The sequence below is a fragment of the Labrus mixtus genome, chromosome 2 (assembly GCF_963584025.1).
Source record: "Labrus mixtus chromosome 2, fLabMix1.1, whole genome shotgun sequence".
NCBI lineage: Eukaryota > Metazoa > Chordata > Actinopteri > Labriformes > Labridae > Labrus > Labrus mixtus.
In genome coordinates, this window is record NC_083613.1 from 29838934 (window position 1) to 29861847 (window position 22914).

Below are 22914 nucleotides of genomic sequence, written 5' to 3' on the forward strand. Positions count from 1 at the left end.
TATAGCCAACGTTTGATACTTGAAGAAAAATACATGTTTCTCACTTCTGAGCATGACAATCTTTAACTCTAAGAATTGACTTCTGTTCATTTGATCCCAGCTGATTTCAGCCTTCAAGTAAGTACAAACAGTCTGATAATTGATTAAATGTTCTAACTTTTTTGTTCTTAATTTTGTTCTTAAATACACAACAGAAGTAATTACAGGAAATATCCAATGCTTTGGTCTTTATCACAGATTTATTTATTTTCTTTCTCTAGACTAATTTGTTTTTTAGAACTCTAACAGCATTAAAAAACATGACCTTTGTTTTCTTCCATGCAATGTGCTTGAAAATAGGCCTTTTACCTTTACCCTGCTTATCGTGCATTTTGATTGGTTTGTTCAACAGTGAACACGCTTTTCTTGACTTTCCTGTCTAGGAGTTACAGGTCTTAACTACTCATATAGTCTGATCCAGAGCCTTAAAGGTAATCAGCACAATACAGAACATTCAGTTTTTTATTGTGAAGAAACGAGGAAGAGGGTAGAGTATGTCAGTGACCAGGCTCCAGCTATGTGGAGGCTGTAACCTGTCAGACACATTGTGTTTCTACCATCGACAAGATTCTGAAAACCATGAAGAAGACAACTACCTGAATGAGCTTCATTATCACCGTGAGTTTGCATGGTTATAAATTACTGTTTCTGTAATTATTAATTAACGAAATTATTAATTATTAAGATTAGTTCCTGTTTGTCTATTTGTTTGCTGCCACAAAATTCAGTGTAATCTATCCGAAAAATAAAGGTGAACTATGACCCAATGCTGCTTTTACAGTGACGTTTCGCGAATTTATTGACATAGCATACGGTGTATTATCACTATAATTACTTGTTAGGCTACAACTATGTGGGCTCTTAAATAAGCCAATCAGATTTAACATTCAATAAAAACTTGTGAATAAAGTAACAAAGCATGTATCAATCAAAAGATGCGTGACAAGACGTTCAACTAGAGACTCTGAGAGGTTTTAAACGAACCCGGAAATGGGCAGCAGTGAATCCTCTCACCTCGCCTCGACACTTGTGTTTATATGGTTCATGCAGTTCAAAGGACGTCGCTCCGTTTATTTACGACTCGAAAAGGTTAAAAATCAGCTGCTGTGCTATGAAGACTATCATGGAAATAACATGAAAAAGACAAGAAAATACCAGGTGTAAATATATGAAGGTTTTATTGTCTGTTTTCTAGCAGCTCGGCTCGTTGGTCTAGGGGTATGATTCTCGCTTAGGGTGCGAGAGGTCCCGGGTTCAAATCCCGGACGAGCCCAATTTTTTTGCTGATCATAAAATGAGAGGATGTTGAGCAGTCTGAATACTTGTGTTATGATAAGCACATACTGTTTTATATTGGTTTATATGGAGTACACAAACGGGTTATGTTTACATCAGTCCTCCCCATTTCATCTTTGACATCATAGTTCATATTAGATAAATAAGATTTAAAGAATACCCCTAGATGAATCAAATTTAAAATGTGCAATTAAAAATAGACTTATACAAGAAATGTACATAACCCGTGCAGGGATAAAAAATATATGTGCAATTTAAAACAAGAACCTATAAACAGTTGAGGAAAAAATCTGTAATTAGACCTGAAAATAAAAAATAAAAATAGTTGTTTATATATGTACAACAATGTTTAAAAAGCAAAATACTTGTACCGTATACTGGCATTGTAGCTCTTAATCCCAGGCTTCCCAACCTTGGGATCCTGACCCCATGTGGGTTTGCATGGAATTCAAATGGGGTCGTCTGAATATTTCATTTATTGATCAATAAAAACAATATTAAAATATAATGGACACAGGCTACTTTGCGCCATAGCCAATGCTAAAACAAGACTTGCAAAGTCTCTGTGTGTCATCCAATGTGCATAAATGTCATCCCAGTCTTTCTTCCTCTGTCCACAATAATAAACAGGAAGAGGCCTGAATGTGGTCTAAAGTTAATGTTTACTTGCAACACAGTTGAAAAACTATTACATGATTAAAAACTAATTTATTTGAGCAAAAAGCTGAATGTGTTTTGGATGTCAGGGGTCGCCAGAGTTTTGTGAAAGTAGGGTCACGCGCTCTATCTCCTCTCAACCCCAACACAGTCACTGCAGAAGGCTGTTCATCTTGGATTAATGTTGAGTGTAAATAATATAACAAAGAGTCCGGTGTAGTCCTGCTCTTTTGTTAAGTGTCCTGAGTGTAGGAGCCATAATGTGTATTTTTACCTCTGTTGATTATTTGTTATATTTTGCTCCTTATATCGGTTTGATGTAATTTCCGGTACTTTGAAGCGGTCGTGGTTTACCTTGTTTTTTTTTACCTGTGCATTTGTGAGGCTGGACAAAGAGGTTGAGTGGGTTTGAATATTTTCTGTGTTTACCGTCATCGTCACCCTTATCGAAATCATCGTAATTATCATCGTCTTCTGGAACTTTTTTGTTTAGAATAATTTTTTCACTTCACAAAAAAATAAAAAAATCTACAAACATATCTGGACTTTGAATTTTGGATACAAACGAGTCACAGGTTCAGGCCTACTCAGTCTCTGTGCGGCTCAACGATACTGAGATAACATTTATGATAAAGATTGATTTACACACACACACACACACACACACACACACACACACACACACACACACACACACACACACACACACACACACACACACACACACACACACACACACACACACACACACACACACACACACACACACAACTGAAGACACAAGACTCCATTCTGCAAATATTATCAATAAGTTTATTAAGTGGTATGAATATTCTGTTTTCAAATAAATGCAAAATTGCTGACAGACCTGTACAGATATATGTTCACAGTTTAACATGTTCCCTTTGAATTGCCAACATTAGATTAAAAAAAAATAATAGAAATGTATAATATCCTTTATTATAAGAGTATCAAAATCATGCTTAATAATAACCTTTAATTGCCCTTTCAATCTAAAAATCAATTATAAAATATATATATATATATATATATATTACCACTTATGTTTCAGAGATACAAAAACATTTACAAGCAAACCGTAAAGATTATCCAGGGCTAAATGCAGATCAGTTGAGCTGCTACATTCGGTGTTTGAGCTTGTGTTTGAAATCGTGTTTGTGTGCATGTGGGTGTGTTTACATGTGAATAAAAGATCTCTTTCCTGGCATTGAATCGTTACTAAACTAAAAACCAAAACCTGTGTTAGGTTTCTTTTTTTCAGGGGGGGGGGGGGGGGGGGGGGATCAAACTGACCAGCAGATCTGTGAATAAATCTCTTGTGATTTAAATGTCTTTGGGAATGTTTTATGTATAAAGTGCACATTGTAGGCATGTACAAAGACGCTATAAACAAAACCTTTTTGTTCTCCAGAAGCTATGAAAACAGAAAAGTATGCTCTGAATTTGCGTTGGTTTACAAAAAAAAAAAAAAAAAAAAGAGTAAAAGTTGGTTCATTTCTCATGACCTTTGATGAAGAAACGGTTGATTTAAATGTGTCTTTATGTCAAATTGTATATCGTTAAAATAAAACTAATCTTGCCCTGGATAAACAAAAAATCAAAGAGCGTATTTCTCTGTTTTTTTCCTATATAAAAGTGTCATACAATAAAAAGAAAAGGCAACCACGGTGTCACAACACAAACCAAACAATAACTCATATAGGTACATTAACTTGATATAAGACATTAGATATTTCATTGCTTCTACCCTTCCACCTACCGAGTGGTGTCTTTTCCTCTCTAAAATAATAATGCCCTTGTGCAGCAACCTTCACATTTCTGAATGAAACACAAAATAAACACTTCACTCTGACAATACAATGACCCAGAGGATCCCCCCCCCCCCCCCCCCCCCCCACATTTTTGAACCCTCAAATACCAATCAAAGCACACCAGACTGAGGCTGACCTGCTTTTCTTAAGTGCATGTTTTCTGCTGAGTGTGCCTTTAAAAGTGTGCGTTTATGTACAAGAGAAAGCGAGCACTGGCTACCTGTTTAAAATGTATCTTCATGAAAAAAAAAAAAAAAAAGCTTGTAGAGGCAGATGGGGTGTGTGGTGGAGGGGTTAGCATTAGCGTTATGTGACTGGCAGCTGATGAAAGACAGCTTAAGTATGTACGATATGATGCACAGTATGTGTGATATGATACATTCTGGAAAAGTTTCACAGTATATTGGCCTAGCTAGCAATAACATGTATGTGTGTTTACGGTATGTCCACAACCTTTACTTGCAAAGCGTGCAGAGAAACGAGAGGTGATGTTGCAAAAAAATAAAAAATATATTTAAAAAAGAAGCTTGGGCATGCCCTGTGCAGGTGTACATGCAGTTTGGTTCTGCAGCCACAAGATGGGGCTGCTCTCAGGCCAGCTGAGATTCTGCAGCCTCTTTTTTTTTTTTTTTTAAAGTTTCTGAATCTTCCTCAGCTGATCAGAGTTCCGGTTCAACGACCTCATTTCTACTAACATGAAAATGAGCTGAGAAACTGACATTTGGTGTGATGCTTTGATAAACTGACGCCAGCTCACACTCAGGCTAACGAGGTGAAAAGGGTCTTAAACGTGCACCCTGAGGACTACCGTCCAATGTGTGAAGCCAGCTCTTTTAAAATCTCCCCTCAAGTCAAAGTGGTACAGTCCTACGCTGAAACCGAGCACCGAGTTTCTTTCGAGCTTCCCGGTGGAGGTGCCTCACACCAGGAGGTGACGTTTCTTGTGCAGCGCGAGGTGGTCTGACCGGGAGAAGCTGCGTTCGCAGTCGGGGCACTGGAACGGTTTGACTCCTGTGTGCTTGCGGAAGTGTCTCGTCAACTCGTCTGAACGTGCAAACTTCCACGTGCATCCTTCCCACATGCACTTGTACGGTTTCTCACCTGCACAAAGATAAAAAAAAAAAAAAATGACTATCAACTCAAAAAGGCTTCAAAAAAATATGATACAAATAAACATTTTAAAAACGAGACCCTTACCGGTGTGTGTCCTGCGGTGGGCTTTGAGGTGGGAGCTCTTGGTGTACACTTTGTTGCAGCCGGAGAAGTCACAGCGATGAATCCGCCGCTTCTTCAGCGTGTCGGGGGAGTCCGGGGGGAGAGGATGCTGTGAGCCTGAGTGAACTATTACCGACGGATTGTTACCCCTAAGAGAGACACAGAGAGGAGACAGTAAGTCGAGGGGTTCAGATCTGCTGCTTCATCTAAAGTGACTAAGAAATAGCCACATCCCTTCATCATGTTGAAATCTTAACTCGTGTTTACCAGCTCACGGCACTCAGGAAGCTGAAAAACATCTCCTGCCGTTTTTCAGCCCTACCCCGCCTTTCCTTTGTGTTGTTGTAACCATAGAAGCGGTTAAAGAATTCACCAGCGAGTGTGTCGAAATGTGATGCAAATAATCTGAGCAACACTTTAAAAAACAGAAATAAGTCTTAAAAGAAAAGTCTGAAAATTATGTTATTATTATGTAATAGTAGATGCACATCTGTTTAAATCTTTCCAGCCTGATACTTAAGTTAACAGAGCCGAGGCAGATTGGGTTTCTCACACTGTGGTCGTATGTGTGTGTGTGTGTGTGTGTGTGTGTGTGTTAAAACCGTGTGCAATGAATGAAAGTCCAGAAACGGTTAGCAGGGCAGAACATAAAAGAAGAGAAGATTGTTAAAAAATCACGTGAAAAACAAGACGGAGTTGTCTTTCAGTACCATCACTGAGGTTTGTGTGTGTGTGTGTGTGTGTGTGTGTGTGTGTGTGTGTGTGTGTGTGTGTGTGTGTGCGCGCGTGTGTGTGGCAGTTGAGAGCAGGTGTTGAGTGATGAAATATGAATCCCTCACAGATCAGTTCTGTGTAAAGGAATGTGCTGAAAAACCCCAGTGTTACACACACACACACACACACACACACACACACACACACACACACACACACACACACACACACACACACACACACACACACACACACACACACACACACACACACACACACACTTAAGTCGACCCCTCACTAAACACACTCCGCCATAGAGCAAACTTGACCTATTTACCGCATACATACTCTATATTTACACTGGTTCTGTGTGAGTGTGTTTTGAGAGGACAGGTGATGACAGATGGAGACACACCCTTCTTTCTTTTCTTTTTTTTTTTTTTTCAAGGTTGGCAACCGCTCTCATAACTGTCAGTCAAGGATGGTTGGACGCACGAACACAAACACAAACACCCACACCCACACGCACACGCACACACACACACACACACACACACACACACAAAGCGAGACCTTACTGGCAGCACTCCCTCACCTTCACCTATAACTTCCTCCCCCAAATGTCTTCTAGGAAAAGCCGTTACTTTGTAGCAGAAGAACTTTGAGGTGTATACAAACGGCAACCTCTGGTGTTGAAAGTGAAGCCAATGCAAACAGTGCAGTTCCTTAAGTGTCCACTAGAGGCTGATTCCAAAACACCAGGGAGTCTCATCTAGCCTCATGGTAAGATGTCTTGTGTTTACAGCCTGGATCAGAGTTTGTATCAGAATTGTTTTATTTGTACACTCTGTACAGGGTTTGATTTTTTTTTTTTAACTCATCTGTTTTTGATGATCTGACCTGAGAGTTTTTCATTAATTTGTATTATAAGGGTTGTGGCTGATTTGACCGACAGGTTGACGTGTCGTAGCTGTTTTTCAGAAACCTCAAGGCCCCCTCAGCTCCGCCTCTTTGCCTGCTTCCAGACTGACTCAAAGTTAGGTGGAGGTAGCATTCGACGCACTCTGCGGGCTTCAAACCCCCCTCCTCAGAAACCATATGTGATGTCACTGAGACTATGAGTCCATGTTTTGTACAGTCAATGGGTACATAACAGCTTAGGTAACGAGGGGAGGAAACAGGAGGCGGAGGAGGATACAGGCAGTAATGAGGGGAAGGGGGTCCAGAAGACTAGAGAGGGAAAAAAAATAAAAGATGTGTGAAAATTCTGGACAATGAGCGATAAAAACTACCGGAAATGCAGAGCAATGAAGCAGTGAGAGGAGGAGAAAGAAATGGGAGGAGAGGAGGAAGAGGAAGAGAAAAAAAAGACTGACTGGAAAGTGATAAGAAGGAAGAGGCGTGGCTGATGGAGGAGACGGAAAATGACAGAATAAAAGACGCCACAGTGGAACAAAGGAATCTGACACGCCTCACACTTAGCAAGAAGCAATTTCACCTTCCAGTCATGACAGTTGTTGTGTTACTGGTCCTCTGTTATCTCTGTCAGTCAAACTGGTCTTTTAGCGACTCTTAGCTGCCTATACCTGCTTCCCAAATGACACTGCATCAAAGACATGAGGCCAGATTTACACCTCGCTTCTTTGCATGTTTTCACAGAGCTTCAAAAAGAGTGAAAAATAATTGTACTCTAATTTCACTGAATAAATCTGATTTTGAAAAGTCTGACTATGAACTGTCTCTATTAAAACTTTCTCTACTTTTATGAAATTTGAAAAACCAGAGGGTTGTATATTGCGACTTAATAATTTCTTACATTTAGATTTTTTTTTGTCTATCTAATAAAACTTCCAGCTGAGTCTGTTGCCCCAGCTTTCTCTCCATACATTCAAGTACTTGAACCAAGAGCGTGGGAACAGACAGTGAGGGGCGAGACACATCCCCTCTGCATTGATTCATGCATTTCCTCTGTCAATTTTATACCAAATATTTATTTTTAATGGGTGTTATAAGATATTATAATTTAGACATAAATTAAACATAAGTGGTCACTGAAGTCCTGGCGGTCCTTCACAACTTCTTGCAAACAGACTGGAGACAAAACGACCAGATCCAAACAACCTTCTATTGAGATTGTGTAACACTGAGACTTGGATGTTACAGCACAGGAGCTCTGAAAGACCCTGAGATAACACTGGGGAAGGGACATAACTTTGCTGTGCACATGTTCAATCATAAGGCACAAACATATTTTTTTAGGCATGCACAAAACTCTTGAAAATGTCCTGATCTTTCGGGTTGAGCTGCATGTGTGAACGAAAAAGCCACATTTTCCAGCCTAACTTCACCCTGACTCTGTTCTGCCAGCTGCCTGGTAGACTTTCCACCTGAAGTCCACTAAGCAGGTATTCATACTGGAAAATTCAGAAATAGCGAGCGGGGAGGGATGACGTATAAATCCAGAGACCGGTGCAGTTGTTGTGCAGGTTATGATGCTGCTTCATATTTTGTCAGCTCACATGTCTGTTCTTTGCACTCATGAATAAATCTTATAACGTGCAGGACTGATGCAAAGGCAGTGTTACACAATCTCCTTTCTTTTACCATCTTGGATTTTCATTGCACACAGGGAAAACTGTGACGGACAGGTAAATAAGCATGTCAGGACGATATGCCCTTAGATTTTCAGGAGTGCATGTGTGAAAACAGCTAATTCAAGTTTGCTTCCAAATTAGTTCTACAGTTTGTTTTCACTCAAACCCTACCAAGGGACTGCACCTAAATAACAATTAAAAAAAATCTAAATTGAAACTGGCAGAAATGAAAACTGCAACAACACCTCCATCTGAAAGCTGAAGGGGAAGTGCTGCAGCCGACGGAGAAACATGAACTAGTGTGTGTTTGTGTGTCACTCACCCGTATTCGTGTGATATCCTTATGACTGATGATTTCATCTCATGGCTGCTGTGGAGGTCATGAGCTAGCTCAGGGCGAGGCTCTGTTTTGATTGGCTTGTGCAGGTCGTGGGTGTCACCTCGCAGCTCCAGGGGCTTCGCACAGTGAACTACGAAGATATAAAAAAAATAATCAAGACAGGCTCCAAAAGCCAAGAAAGCCTTATTAGGTCACATATTACAACACCCCCCCCCCCCCCCCCCCCCCCTCCCCCTTTATTTCTGGATTTGTTTATGTCTTTATCACAGAGACAGCACAGTAGAGTCAGAAATCAAAGAAGAGAGAGCGTGGGGAAAGCCACAGGTCACACAGATTCAAACCCGGACCGGCTGCTTTGAGGACTGTAGCCTCTGTACAGATGGTGTTCAAATCAACCACTAGGTCACCGGCGTCGCCTAAAATGACAATTTTTACAGAAGACATAAACCCGTTTATAATCCGGTCCAAAGAAGGGTTTTGGTCTGAATAGTACACATTGTACAAGGTTGAATTATTTATAACTCATCCGTTTTGATTATATATTAAGCCAAAACGCGGTGGATAAATTAGCATAATTAGGGGCGTGGCTTGTTTGACTGACAGGTGGGAGCATTGTAGCTGTTAGCCAGGAGGCTTAAGGCTCCACCTCTTTGTCTTTTACGAGATTGATCAAAAGTTAGGTTGAGAGAACATTTCCATCGCCGCAATCTCAGCTTCAAAACGCTTCTTCAGAATGACATCACTGAGACTACGTCCATGTTGAATACAGTCCTTGCATCGTTGTCAGCAGTGACATATCAAGCATGCTATTTTACTAAGCATGAGTTTAGCTCACAGCCCTGTTGTGACATATTAATCCAAACAGATCGGTCTGCTATGAATTTGGTCACTCTCTATGCGTTCTGGAGATTCAGAGCTGTGATTTATGTGAATCTCAGTGACCTCCATCTGACCATAACAAACAGAAACATGGCTTCCCTATGAACAGAGGAAATGAAAGGCACTTCCACATTTTGGGTTAATGGCATACAGATTTTATGATTTCTCTTCAAAGGTTCAGATGACAATAAATAGTCTAAACTGATCCAACGTTGTGATAATCTAATTATTCTCTTTTTTCCACTTGCTTTGTTTGTTCCTGATTTTGAGGCTTCTATGAGGAGTTTTTGGTTTTTGCCAAATGTTGTGCCCCCTGTAGAAAAAGTCAATTTAGCTTTTTGTTGATTTTGACCCGTACATGTGTGAGAAGCATTTTCTGACGACATATTCTCATCCTGCTGTCTGTTATCAGTCAATTGTATCACTAACTGTGACACTTCACTGTGCAGAAACGTAAACAAAGGCAAACTGTTAATCGCCACATCTGACACCTATACCTGATGGTTACAGACAGACAAATATTGAGGCACATTCTGAGGGCTATGTTCACTTTTATAGCTCACATCAGTATTTTTCAGTCTGTTTCAAAACCCCTCACAGGAGCTGAGAGGATTGTTGTGTGTTTAAATCTTAAATCCTCTGGAATAAATATAAATGAAGAAAGTAAATAAGTCTTCACCTGACTTGTGCTCTCTGCTTCGGTGATGCTCCTCCTCGCTGGCGACCTGTGGGCTCACCATGATGGATTGGTGCAGGTGGAGGGGTGAGGAGTATAGGACGGACAGAGGCACCATCACTGGAGACACCATGACCCCGGACCTCTGGATGACCCCGGATCCAGAGCCAATCAGAGGAGCCACCATGGTGGGATACGGAAGTGAGGGATTAGGGAGACTGTGGGATGGCGAGGAGCGCAGCTGGGAGTGTTGGGGGGAGCGGTGGGGGGAGGCACGGCTCGCGGAGCAGTAGGGGGAAGGCGGGGAGCTGCGTGAGGAGGAGGCCGGGGAGGAGGCGGAGGAGCAGGGAGGGGAGGAGGAGGCGGAGGAGGAGGAAGAGGAACGCTTGCTGACTGACAGGTCCACAGGCTCCATCTGGGTGTGTGGCTGGGACTGGGCGAAGGCGTGCATGTGCGAGGGGTGGTAGAGGTGGGCGGGATGGGAGAAGATGACTCCGTACTGCTCCGGGGTTTTCACTAACGATGAGTAGAAGGACTGTGAGAGAGAGGAAGAGGAGAGGATGCAGGAGGTGGAAGCAGGGAAGGGGGGAACAAAAGAGCAGAAAGTCCGTTAAAAATATCCGCTCTGCGTTGAATAACAGGGGAACATGTTTCTGTGACACAAACAGCTTCAGCCAGCCAAAAAACTTTAACCCAGCTCTGCTCGGGAGCGGATAACTGTTATTTCTCAGTGTACGTGTGTGTGTGTGTGTGTGTGTGTGTGTGTGTGTGTGTGTGTGTGTGTGTGTAGTCATTAGCCTACTGCCTGGCAGTGTTTGTTCTCATTGTATGCAAATGTCCACTGTACAGCAGCCTGTTTGTCCAGGAAGAACTGGAATGTGGGAACCAGTTTGTCTAGACACGTATTGAGTGTGTGTGTGTGTGTGTGTGTGTGTGTGTGTGTGTGTGTGTGTGTGTGTGTGTGTAGGTCAAAGTCACTATAAGTTACCAAAAACATGTTCAGGCATGATGGGGAACACACAAATACAGGCACAAAAACACCCAAAATGAAATCTTTCCACACACACACACACACACACACACACACACACACACACACACACACACACACACACACACACACACACACACACACACACACACACACACACACACACACACACACACACACACACACACACACACACACACACACACACACACACACACACACACACACACACACACACACACACACACACACACACACACACACGTCTTACCGTCTCCATGTCTGTCTTCAGAGGATAATCATACATCAGCATGGCTGCTCGGGCCAGGCTCCTACAAAAAAAGGAAACACATTAATAAACACTATTTGTATATATGACGACACACTGACACACTTTTACTTCCATGTATGTTCAGCGTGGTTATTATTATTATCTATAACCAGTTTTAAAGGAAGGACAATCTGTCCAGCGAGAGTTTACAGGTAGAGATACGACTTTTGAACTTTAGTAATATGGCAGAAGACTATAAGTTCAGGTCAACGATCAAATATACTTTAAATTACAGTTTTACAAATACTGGTGGATGAGAGTTCAGTGGTTCCCAACCTCTGGTTTGGGCCCCTTCAAAGGGGCACAAGATAAAAGTGAGTGGTCTTGAGATGATTCATTTGGTTTGGGGGAAAAAAAAACTGCTGAGCTACAATATGTCTAATCATGACTTTTTTATATATTTATTGGAGAGTTTTGGTTTCTTCTGACTTCAAAACAGTGTAAAGGTTAAAGGGGAAATGTCAATTCAGAGGAAATGCTTCAATTCAAAAAGCAACAGTCAAAAAAAGGTAATTCATTAAAAACAGTAACAAGTACAACATTTCCCTCTAACATAACACTAAGTGACATTAAATGAGGCGATTACATCCAGTTAGCTAAAAGAACGTACTTAAGTACAGCACTAATTTAACTCAGTCTGCTTCACACACCTGGGATGAAAATGTACTTTCATACCACATGTTTTAAAAAAAAAGATACTATCTCTGTTTATTCAGATCATTATCACTGAAGAGCTTAAAAAATAACTACAGATCATCAGTCATACTTGAACACAGAGCTGCTTCGAGCAGAGGAAAGTGTGGCAACGTAAATGCGCAATTTAGTCAGTGAGCAGAAGTTTGACGTTTAAAGCACAAGAGGTCATAAAGCTCCAGCAACACTTGCCGATCACCATGGTAACTTAGTCTAAACTCAAAACCTTGTCGATACCAGGTTATATTCGGAGTAACGGCTTGAAATCGGCGGCAGAGTGCCGTTCCTTTTATGTTATGTACTACCTAATAGATCTTCAGTTTAAGAGATAGGGTTGTGGAAGAAAAGACAGGAGTCTGTTGGTAAGGTGCCTGAGAAGTCTCTTCAGTGTGTCTGCGTGTAAGTGCTCTTAACAGACCTCCCTCCTAATAAATCAAGTAAGACAACAAGCTACTCCTCCTCTCTCACTTTTTTACAATTGCCACCAGAAAGTCATTTTTTCTCACACTCTTTTGCTCACAATTTGTCAGGTTGTGTTTTTTTTTTTTTTAAAGAGAAGTCATTAACGGCATGTGTGTCTGCTCAGACAGGACTACAGACACATTTATGATGACTTGTTTTACGAGCCTGTGAGGCCTTTAAAGGTGGGATGTGGTTAAAAAAAAAAAAAAAAAAACTGGCCGGCGTCAAAGACTAGACAGTGATAGCACACGAACACAAAAACACACACAACCACACACACACACACACACACACACACACACCGACTAAGACCTGTTGAGAGTTTGGATCAAAAGCGTGTGAGGTTTCAAAAAGGTTCCAGTTACCTTTACTTTGTCCAGGTGCAGCTGCAATGACTCTGTTTGTGCCTTATTGATTGATGTATTGGGTTTTTAAGGCCTGGTTGTGTGTTTTATGTGTGTGTGTGTGTGTGTGTGTGTGTGTGTGTGTGTGTGTGTGTGTACACTTTAGCATTTAGGCAACATGAACTATCAAAGAATTCACCCTGAGGGAGTCTGTGTGTGTTTGACCTGATTGAAGTCCACAGTCTGGAGACATGTTAGCCTTTAATTATTAACAAATGGACAAGAACACAGGCGTCACACCCTCGCAAACACACACACACACACACACACACACACACACACACACAGTGCAGATGGTCCAATAGCGGAGCAGGATGTTGGCTTGCTGGGTCAGGAAGGGTGTGAACATGACGACTGATGCCTCGCCCTTTGCCCGGCTCCAAAGAAACAAAGAAACTGCAGGCAGGTGGTTTCTTGCTGTGTGTGTGTGTGTGTGTGTGTGTGTGTGTGTGTGTGTGTGTGTGTGTGTGTGGTTGCTCGTGTGTACATATGTCTTTATGGGTTTGTTTTCTAATCCGGGTTTGTATTGCGCTGTAGTTCATCTAGAGGACAAGCAGTTGTTCAATTGTGGATGTGAACGGCACACAGAGGTGACAATAAGAGCAGGTATGAAAGACAAACAGACGGATCACGAAACAGGGAAAGGACAAAAGAAGCAGCCTCTGAGTCCCTTTACACTTCAAACAAAGTCAAGGTTTTACCCGACAGACACAAGAATTTCAAAACCACAACAAACTGCTCCACTTGTGGAAGTCCCCTCACACCTTAGGTCCGACCTTTTAATATGATAATCCTTTCAATTTGCAACCAAAACAGCAAAGCAGCTAGAAAGGTTATTGAAAGAAAGGTTGTCAAAGTTTTTGACTTTTCAATAAAGTATGCAGTTTGTTTGCATGCAATATGTGGTAATAAAAGAAAAAAGAAATCCAAGTTTAAAATTCTGGTATCGTTACAAAAAGTTCTCTTTAAAATTGTCAGACACTGCTGTACCTTGCAACATAAATGCAGCTGTATGTCCACTCTTATTGTACAGGTTTAACTTTAACTGTTAATCCGTTTGTTCGGGTTAATATACACATACGGGAGGGGGGACGGTGGGTGTTATTAGATGTGTCTCATGTCATCTGTGTCTTGTAAGCTGCTACTGGATGCTTTGAATTTCTCTCAGGATCAATAATCCGTCCATCCATCTATCTCTACATAAAATAATTTAAATTCTGCAAGAGATACATCTCACCTCACAATTAATCCCATTAGCAAAAAAAAAAAAAGTCATGTTGAAGGAAAGCACCATTACAGGGTCTGTGTGTGTGTCCCAAATAATAAAAGCCAGTTAAGGTTCAAATCCAACATGCACTGCTGCTTCTGAAGATTACGATCATATTAATCTGTGAACTTGCACTTTTTATTCAGTTTAAAAAGGAAGAATATGCGACTTTTTGATCCAGCAGATGTCGCCCTTGAGCACCAGCATGAAACCAAAACAACTCGCGCTGCATTGTTACGTTATGTTGTTCATAAGAAGTTCTGCCGGTATATGGAAACATCTTGTTTTGTCCCTCCGTAAATTAAAAAACCAAAAGACAAGAGGCAACACTTGCTGTCTTCTAATAGTTATTATAATTTACAATGCTTTCAATATCATTTTTAAGACAATTTAACAGAGAACTCCCATGATTCCCCAGCAGCCTCAACGTCATCTTTTGTGATTGTAGTATTGATTGAGAGCCCCCAGGCAGCAGAATCTACATACTGTACCTTTAACTTCATAATATAATAAAGAGTTACGCTGAGCAAGTCCTCACATTAGAGAAGCTTAAAACGCCAATATGACAATACTTAACTCAACATTTGAGCTTCAATAAAGGCATTCAATTCGTCCGTTTTAGAAATCGTGAATGGTACATTTTTCTGTCATAAAATGTTCCCTATCAGTTTGTTCCAACAATAATTCTACAATTCACTTAGCAGACGCTTTTATCCAAAGCGACGTACATCAGAGAGTAAGTACAACACAAGCGAACGAGTAATGCAGCAGGTGGCGCCCCCAACAATTCTCAGACTGCTGCTACTCTTTCCCTGAAGGACCTTTGCAAAAGGTTAGCCATTATAAATGATTAGACATCTCCTCCTGAAGCCCGATAAACCAAGCAGTGTGACGTAGCGAGCGTCTTTGTGTGTGACAAGCCAGTTCAGTAAGTTCAAAACATCCATCACATACACTCCTGGATGTTTCTTGGGAATGTAATAATTAGAAACGTATTTGTCACTGCAGGGCTCGACTGGAGGCAGAAGTAACGCGGGTGTATCTGTATTTGATGTAAAGAAAGAAAAGGCAGTTATCAGCAGTTCATCTATCACTCAATCTGTACCAAAGCCCTGCAGCACTCTAGGACTACATTACCTAGAAAAAGCACACGTTGTCTCTGGAACATACCATTCCACTCAAAGTTCACCTGCTCACCTGAATGTGGATTCATACGTCAGAGACACAGAGACCTTTAAAAAGAGGGATAAACCTGCTCCTCATTTGTTTGAATAAAGACGGGGGGGAGTTTAGGTTACTGTGGCAGAAATCTGGGTCATGTAGCAGCAGCAGCAGTGTGTTACTCATGTTGTGTGTTTTAATCTGGATGGTGGTGTGTATGTGTGCCGGATGGCGGTGTGTGTGTGTGCCGGATGGCAGTGTGTGTGTGTGTGTGTGCCGGATGGTTGGGCCTTCCCACATGTGGGAATGCGCAGAGGGGGAGAATAGGCAGCATGTGACAGCAGGATGGTGATTGTTTGGAGATCAGACAAACTTTCCCCTCGGGTGTGTGATGATAAATGTGAAAAAGAATAAAGATTCAGACAACAACAGGAAAGAAGTGTGTTTCAACTTTGAAACGTCTTCTTTACGAGAGAAAACACAGCGTGATTTCAGCATGAATCAGTTTACTGCAATGGTTTGTCGATTAATCATTTCATAGGAAAAAGAACAGGCAGCAAGTTTTTTTTTTGTATTTTTTTTAAAGCTCCTGTGAGAGACTTTCGGCTCTCGGCTTGTGGGGCAAAGTTTAGGCTCAGCTGTTTGCTGATCTGGTCCTGTGCATGTGTACGTAGTGTTTTCTGAAGCTAAAAAAAATAATGCAACCCCCCTCTTCATTTTCAGCGTGCATCTTATAAAGAATCTGTGTTTTTTTTTTTTTTAAAGCTGTTTCTGCTGTGTGTTGTTAATCTCTAGAGTCCCCCCCCCCCCCCCCCCCCCCCCCCCTGCAGTGGTGAAGGACATACAAAAGTAGAATAATGAAATCATTTCCTCACAGGGCCGGTTTGCTTTCGAAGCTCCTGTAGAAGCATCGGTATTAATTGCATTCTGGCTCACAGGAGCTTTAAGCAACAAATACCAAACATTCCCATTCTTCACCTGCTGCCTCTTCAGGACTTTCTGCCGCCATTTCTTGATTAAACTCTAAATTAAATTTTATGGGAGATTTTGGAATTCATGGTCTGTTGGTTTTGATAGGGCAGGGGGTTCTGGTTTTCAACTCACTCTATTTACGTCCCTGTGACGTTTCGCCTTCAATCTGAATTTCCATGGAGGTGTAATGTGGGGACTGTACCATCTTCAGAGGTAGTATAACAGAGGCGTTACAGAGGCCGGGCAGGATCAGCTGAGCCAGCGGGGGGGGGGGGGGGGGGGGGGGGGGAGGGAGCACAGCGCCGTGTGTGTGTGCGTGCATGTGGAGCTCCCGCTGTGCCGTGCTTCCAAGACACCGAAATGCAAATTTGAGTTAACAGACTGCGAATCCAACATACCGCTGTTCAAAGTGTACAAAGACGCGACGACAGCTGAGCTTAGTTACGACCCTTTTGTGGAAAAAAAGCAATCCTCTGAAAAGCATTCCCAGGGGACATACCTGTACAGTAAAGTAAAAAGCAGTGTGTGTTCTCCATCTGTTTGGTGAATAATTAGCTCTTCCTGGGTTGTTGAGGAATATTTTCTCCCCGTGCGCTCTACATGTGGGCGTGTGTTTGTGCAACGTGAAGTGTGGTCTGCAAATATTGTCCTTCTAGGTCAGTAGAGCTTCTGTGTGCTCAACCCCAACCCACTCAGCAAACACGTCCTACACTTCTCTCTCTCTCTCTCTCTCTCTGTCTCTCTCATCAGCTACAGATCTTCTTAACTCACTCACTCACTCATCATCATTCCTTTACTACTGTTTTATCTGAGCCTTACACCGCCCCACGCTCTTTCTCTCTCCCTCTCTATGAATGATATAAAACACCATGACTGAAGGGGAAAATATTGTGGCTTGTGGAGCCCCTGGCTACTGCCTCAACCACACACTCACGCTCACACACGTTCATGTACTTACACACATTCACAGCCGCACACCACGTTTCTGCTAGCTCAACAGAATACACACACTAAATCACAAAAAGAAAAAAGAAATAAGAATACAGACACGCACATTTGCTCAAAAAACACACGCAGACACACGCAGAGCTGCACACACACAAACACACACACACACACACACAAGCACACACAAGCGCACACACACACAGACGCTGTAATGGCAACAGGCTGGAGATGATGAGATCACCAGAGAGAGCAGAAACCTCCAGACAACAGCGCTGTCCAAGAACACGCTGCAGTAGACACACACACACACACACACACACACACACACACACACACACACACACACACACACACACACACACACACACACACACACACACACACACACACAGACTACAGTCCGCTGTTTCCTACTCTTGCGCCGTTCTTGACCCTTTTTTTTTTTTTTTGGTAAACCCATCATCAGTCTTACAACAGATTCAAGTCTCACACGACAAATCGCTCAAACGCTCATTAAACAGACTCACTTCTCAGTTTGAACATCTTCATGCTGAGGCAACAGAACGCAACCTTTTTTACACCCCTCGGGGAATGAGCGGATCATTCGTCATTTACGATCCATATTAGGTGACTCATCAAGGTGGCAGATTAATGATCCAGCGTTTAACATTTCCTTTTCCTCAGCCGTTTCTGTTTGCTCAACACTCCTTCTATCGAGTGGAGATGTTTATAAACTACTTTCGCCTTATCGATACTTCTTTTTTTCTTCTTGGAAATTCACTGTTATTGAACATGCTACACACACACACACACACACACACACACACACACACACACACACACACAGGCTGAAATACACACACACACACAGGCACAAACAGGATCTTGTTGATATGCACTAATGGAGAGAAGTCAGAGTGAGGGAGCTGACACAGGAAAGAGCGCCCGAGCAGTTGGGGGGGGGGGGGGGGGGGGTTCTGTGCCTTGCTCATGGGCACCTCGGCAGTGCTCCCAGAAGTTTAACTGGCATTTCTCCAGCTACCAGAGCAATTTATAGACTTGGTCTGCATCCTCCCGGTTCCAACCCAGCAGCACTTTAGGGAATATTATCACAGGTTTCAGAACTGGATCAACTTTTTAACTCTCATCTCCTACTGTACCTCTGTGCTCCCTATAACACCTTATCCCACTTTATACTCCTTAGCCCCCAAATGACGCCCCGTATGTTCTGACTTCCCACGCAAATGTTCATGGGTGAGCGGCCTGTGTAAATGCAAAGGGATGAATTTGTATCCCGACTTCACCTGTTCTTTTCAGTCTGTTCTTTTCCACTTCTTTATTGATACTGTTAATAGTCCGATTACATGCAGCATTGACATGAAGTGAAAAGCTGTCAGACTCCATCGCTTCATTGCCATCTTGGATTTAAGCATCCTATTTACGTCATGCCCCCCCCCCCTTCTCCTCCCACCTGATAGGGGAAACTTCACGCTGGGAGGGTCAGATGTGAAGAAGCAACTCAGGAAGATTTCAGTGGCAGCCCGTCCTGAAATGTTCAGGAATGTACGTTTAGAAAAACAGCTCTTGACTTCTCTCACTTTAAGGCCCCAGCTGAAGCCCCCTATCCTTTTATTTTGGCTTCCTATTCCCTCATCTGAGTTTCCTCACCCGCTCCTCCCCTCCTTTAACTCCCCCACAGACACACTCACACACACACTCACTCCAAAAACCACGTAGCCCCTCTCCGCTCCTCTCCAGCAGACTGTGGGGCTGCAGGCCTGCAGACCTCGGGGGGAAGCCAGAGGGGGCCGTCAGCGGGGGAGAGGAAACAGGATCCATCATCACACACATCATGGGCACACACATTTTGAAAGACACACTGGGGTTGACATAAGGCTCAAACAATGACATGCACACACATACGCGTACACGTTGAGCCATACTTGTCAGAGAGAGCGAGGTTTTGAGTCTTTCCAGACGAGCGAGGACAGCGGGAAGGAGAGAACGAGCGAGGCTGCCAGAGGAGAGAGAGAGAGAGAAGCGGAAGCCCTCAGAGTTTAGTCTGACTGTTATTATTTCCACACTGCGTGATGGGTCGGGGGGTGTAAAGAAGAGGAGGAGGAGGAGGAGGAGGAGGAGGAGGAGAGTGAAGCCAAATAGGGGGTGCTGCTGCAGGGGGCCTGTGGTTTCCTGTCTACTCACTCCCCCTCAACACACACGCACGCACACACACACTTCACCTCCCTGCCTAAAAAAAAGAGAGGAGAGAGGGGGGGGGAAGACAGAGAGAGAGAGAGAGGGCAAAGAAAACAGCCGCTGTGACCAAACTATGTCAAAATGGAAGTGGAAAGAACAAGCAGGAGACAGAAAACGAAGTGGGTTTCAACCAAAGTATGACAAAACTTCAATGAACCTCAAACATGGGGAGGGGGCCAGCGGTGAGCAAAGAGTCACAGTGGCTCAATCCAGTGGTTTCAAAGTGTGTGTGTGTGCTTTGACACGACTGTGTGTGTGTGTGTGTGTGTGTGTGTGCATGTGCTGGCACGCATGTGACGTTGTGTAACTAGTTACAGCTTTTTATATTTACGGCTGCCTGTTGAGCAGTGTCCTAATTCCTAAACTTCTACCGGAGAATCAACAACTACCCAGCATCCAGGAGTTTAATGTTTAGCCCTAATGTTCCCCTGGGACGTGCCCTTTGAGCCTTGTGTTTGTGTGTGTGTTAACACTCCGGTGCATTTTGTTCCACCAGATAACATCAGCTTGTTGATTCAGGAAAAAAAAAAAAAAGGCGTAGGGGTGGGTGGGGTGGGTGGGGTATTTGGGGCGTGTGTACCTAAGTGTGTCAGCCCTGCTCATAATCAAATAAATAAATAATCAGATATAAAAAATCAGGCCTGATATCCGCTCCTCGTTCTCTTTTTAAAACTTTTTTTTTTTTAAGTAAGCGAGGACTGTAAGACAAAGAAACAGAAAGAGAGAGAGGGAGGTCGCCCTCATTCCACCCCCCACATCCACATCCCTCTCTCCTCCCTTCTCTCTCTCTCTATCAGTCCCTCTTTCTCTCTCTCTCTCTCTCTCTCTCTCTCTCTCTCCCCCCTCTCTCCGGGGCTCTAAACAGGATAAGGGCTTCATATGCCAAGTGGAATGTGTGACGCAAGCCTCAGCCTTGAAACAAAGCACAGGAAACAGGGAGAGACAGAGATGCAGAAACACACAGAGAGAGAGAGAGAGAGAGGGAGAGAGAGAGAGATGCGTATTGTTAAAGATGAAGTAAAAAGACAAAGAAGTGCAGGTCTGACTTAATGTGTGAATCTGCAGCACACACACCTGTCAAATGTGTGTGACACTGAACACTAACAGTGAGGGTCAACTGTCACTTATACTAACACACACACACACACAAACACACACACACAAACACACACACACACACACACACACACACACACATTACATCATTCTGCCACAGATTCAGTCCGTCATACATACATACTTACAGTTGATAAAGTAATTAAGCAATTAATCAAGTGACTAATTGATGATTTTGATAATCAATGGAGCCATTGATTGATCCAGCCATATGACAATACTGAAGTCAAGCAACTTTAGTTTTCTGCTTTTTGTTCTTTTTAAGTGATTTCAAAGGGAATTTATCTGTAATATGCAAAAAAAAAAAAAAAAAAAAAAACTCAAAACTGTAGCTTCTTTTCTGAAACTAAACAGGGAATGTATAAACTGTGCCATTACTGTAGTCAAATCACATGTGTGGTCACAGGTTGTTAAGGGATAATTATCCAACACAGACAGTGAGGCTTCACTGAAGGTTGTTCAATATGTTCAGATACTTTGACACATTTTCATACCAATTGTTCTACAACTATACAATCTCTATTCATTAAATGATCAATAATAATAATGTGCTGAGGCTTTTTTTTTTTTTTTTAAATATGACAGATCTTCTGTCTTATTTTTAACCCAAAGGCAAAGCTGCTACAATGAAGAGAGACAGCGGGAAGAAGTTTGCGTGCAATGTTTTTGTCAGTTAAAAACAAGAAATCCAGCAGTACCGGTTGCGTGCCGCGGTTTAATTCTTACCAGTAGCCTGTGACACACAGACAACAGACAAGACAACCCCATAACAGAATCAACAGCCTGTGTTTGACCCCGTTTGTCATTTGAATAAATTAAACAACGACATGCTCTAAAAAAGGCTCTATAGGCTATAAATAGCGTTGACAGTCTGCTGCCTGTCTGTTGGCTTGCATCAGTTATCTGCAGAGTTACGATCATTAGTCATCAAGCAATAAAATATGACGCTCATTCTCATCAATTCTACTTCAAAAAAAACAAAAAAAAAGTCAACATGATTTGACTTTGATTTAACCACCACCAATAACAACAACAACACAATAAGCGGTGCCAAATGTGAGTTTAATTAACTGGCAAGACCAATTAATTAGACTCAAGCAGCTCGAACTCATTAAAAAGTCCCACAAGACTGAATTTATGGACTTCTTCTCTTCGAAGAACTTTAACTCAACATATATTACTTTTAAAAGACCGTGGAGCATTTTACGGCTTTACCAGCGTTCATCAGATCGGAAATAAGAGCAGAGTACCGGCGGGGGGGTCACTCACTCACTCACTCACTCACTCACTCATTCACACATACTGTAAAAAGTCCCGACAGGAAACATTAAGGGGGAGATTTCGGTACCACACTTACTTCTCAGATGAAGTGCTCAGTCTATTCCTTGAGGAGAGACGATAGTTTCACAGCTGCCTTACTGAACGGCAAAAAAAGAAAAAGTAAGACAAACTCAGTGAGGCGACCGGGCTGAAGAGGTGACGCAGGCGACGCTCCGCTGTGTCACTGACATGAGAAAAACAACGAGACAGTGATCGTCCAGTGATCGATGGATACAGAAAAACTTCCCCGAGTTACGAAACTCCTCTCTCAGCCTGTGCGTGTGTGTGTGTGTGTGTGTGTGTCTCTCTCTCCGGTTTGTAGTTCAGAAACTGTTGCTGTGCTGTCACATGATCCGCTGTCTGGTGTCTTCTGCGTGGGGTCGGGCCGCTGGGCGGGGCCTGGGCGGGGCCGGGGCGGGGGTGGTGAGTGTGTGTGTGTGTGTGTGTGTGTGTGTGTGTGTGTGTGTGTGTGTGTGTGTGTGTGTGTGTGTGTGTGTGTGTGTGTTGTTATTATCTTTTCAAGGTTGGAGAAAACAACTTGAACTGTTCTCAAGCCACAACAATCGTAATCTTTAACCACAACAACATTTTTTCCTCATTGAAATTGTATTTCCTCATTGAATATTTAATTAGGCTGACAGGCAGTAAACAAGGGGTATACCGCCCTCAATTAGACTAGTAAGAGAAGTTGATGTGATATATAGCCTTAATATATTATATCAAATAGCCTACAAAGAGCATCATCAACACA

General features: G+C 42.5%; 1 protein-coding gene and 1 non-coding gene across 2 annotated transcripts; one reads left to right on the plus strand and one right to left on the minus strand.

Moving 5' to 3' along the window:
• The first annotated feature begins 1240 nt into the window (after positions 1-1240).
• trnap-agg (transfer RNA proline (anticodon AGG)) lies at positions 1241-1312 on the plus strand. The gene has a single exon. It is a non-coding gene; the product is annotated as a tRNA-Pro (tRNA).
• A 1470-nt stretch (positions 1313-2782) lies between these two features.
• On the minus strand, positions 2783-22474 carry klf3 (Kruppel like factor 3 (basic)). The gene is made up of 6 exons (XM_061065293.1): positions 22201-22474; positions 11505-11565; positions 10246-10777; positions 8670-8817; positions 5022-5188; positions 2783-4925 (listed from the first exon to the last, which is right to left on the minus strand). The coding sequence occupies exons 2-6, from the start codon at positions 11544-11546 to the stop codon at positions 4744-4746; spliced, it is 1071 nt and encodes a 356-aa protein (XP_060921276.1). The 5' UTR covers positions 11547-11565; positions 22201-22474; the 3' UTR covers positions 2783-4743.
• Between the last annotated feature and the right edge of the window lie 440 nt (positions 22475-22914).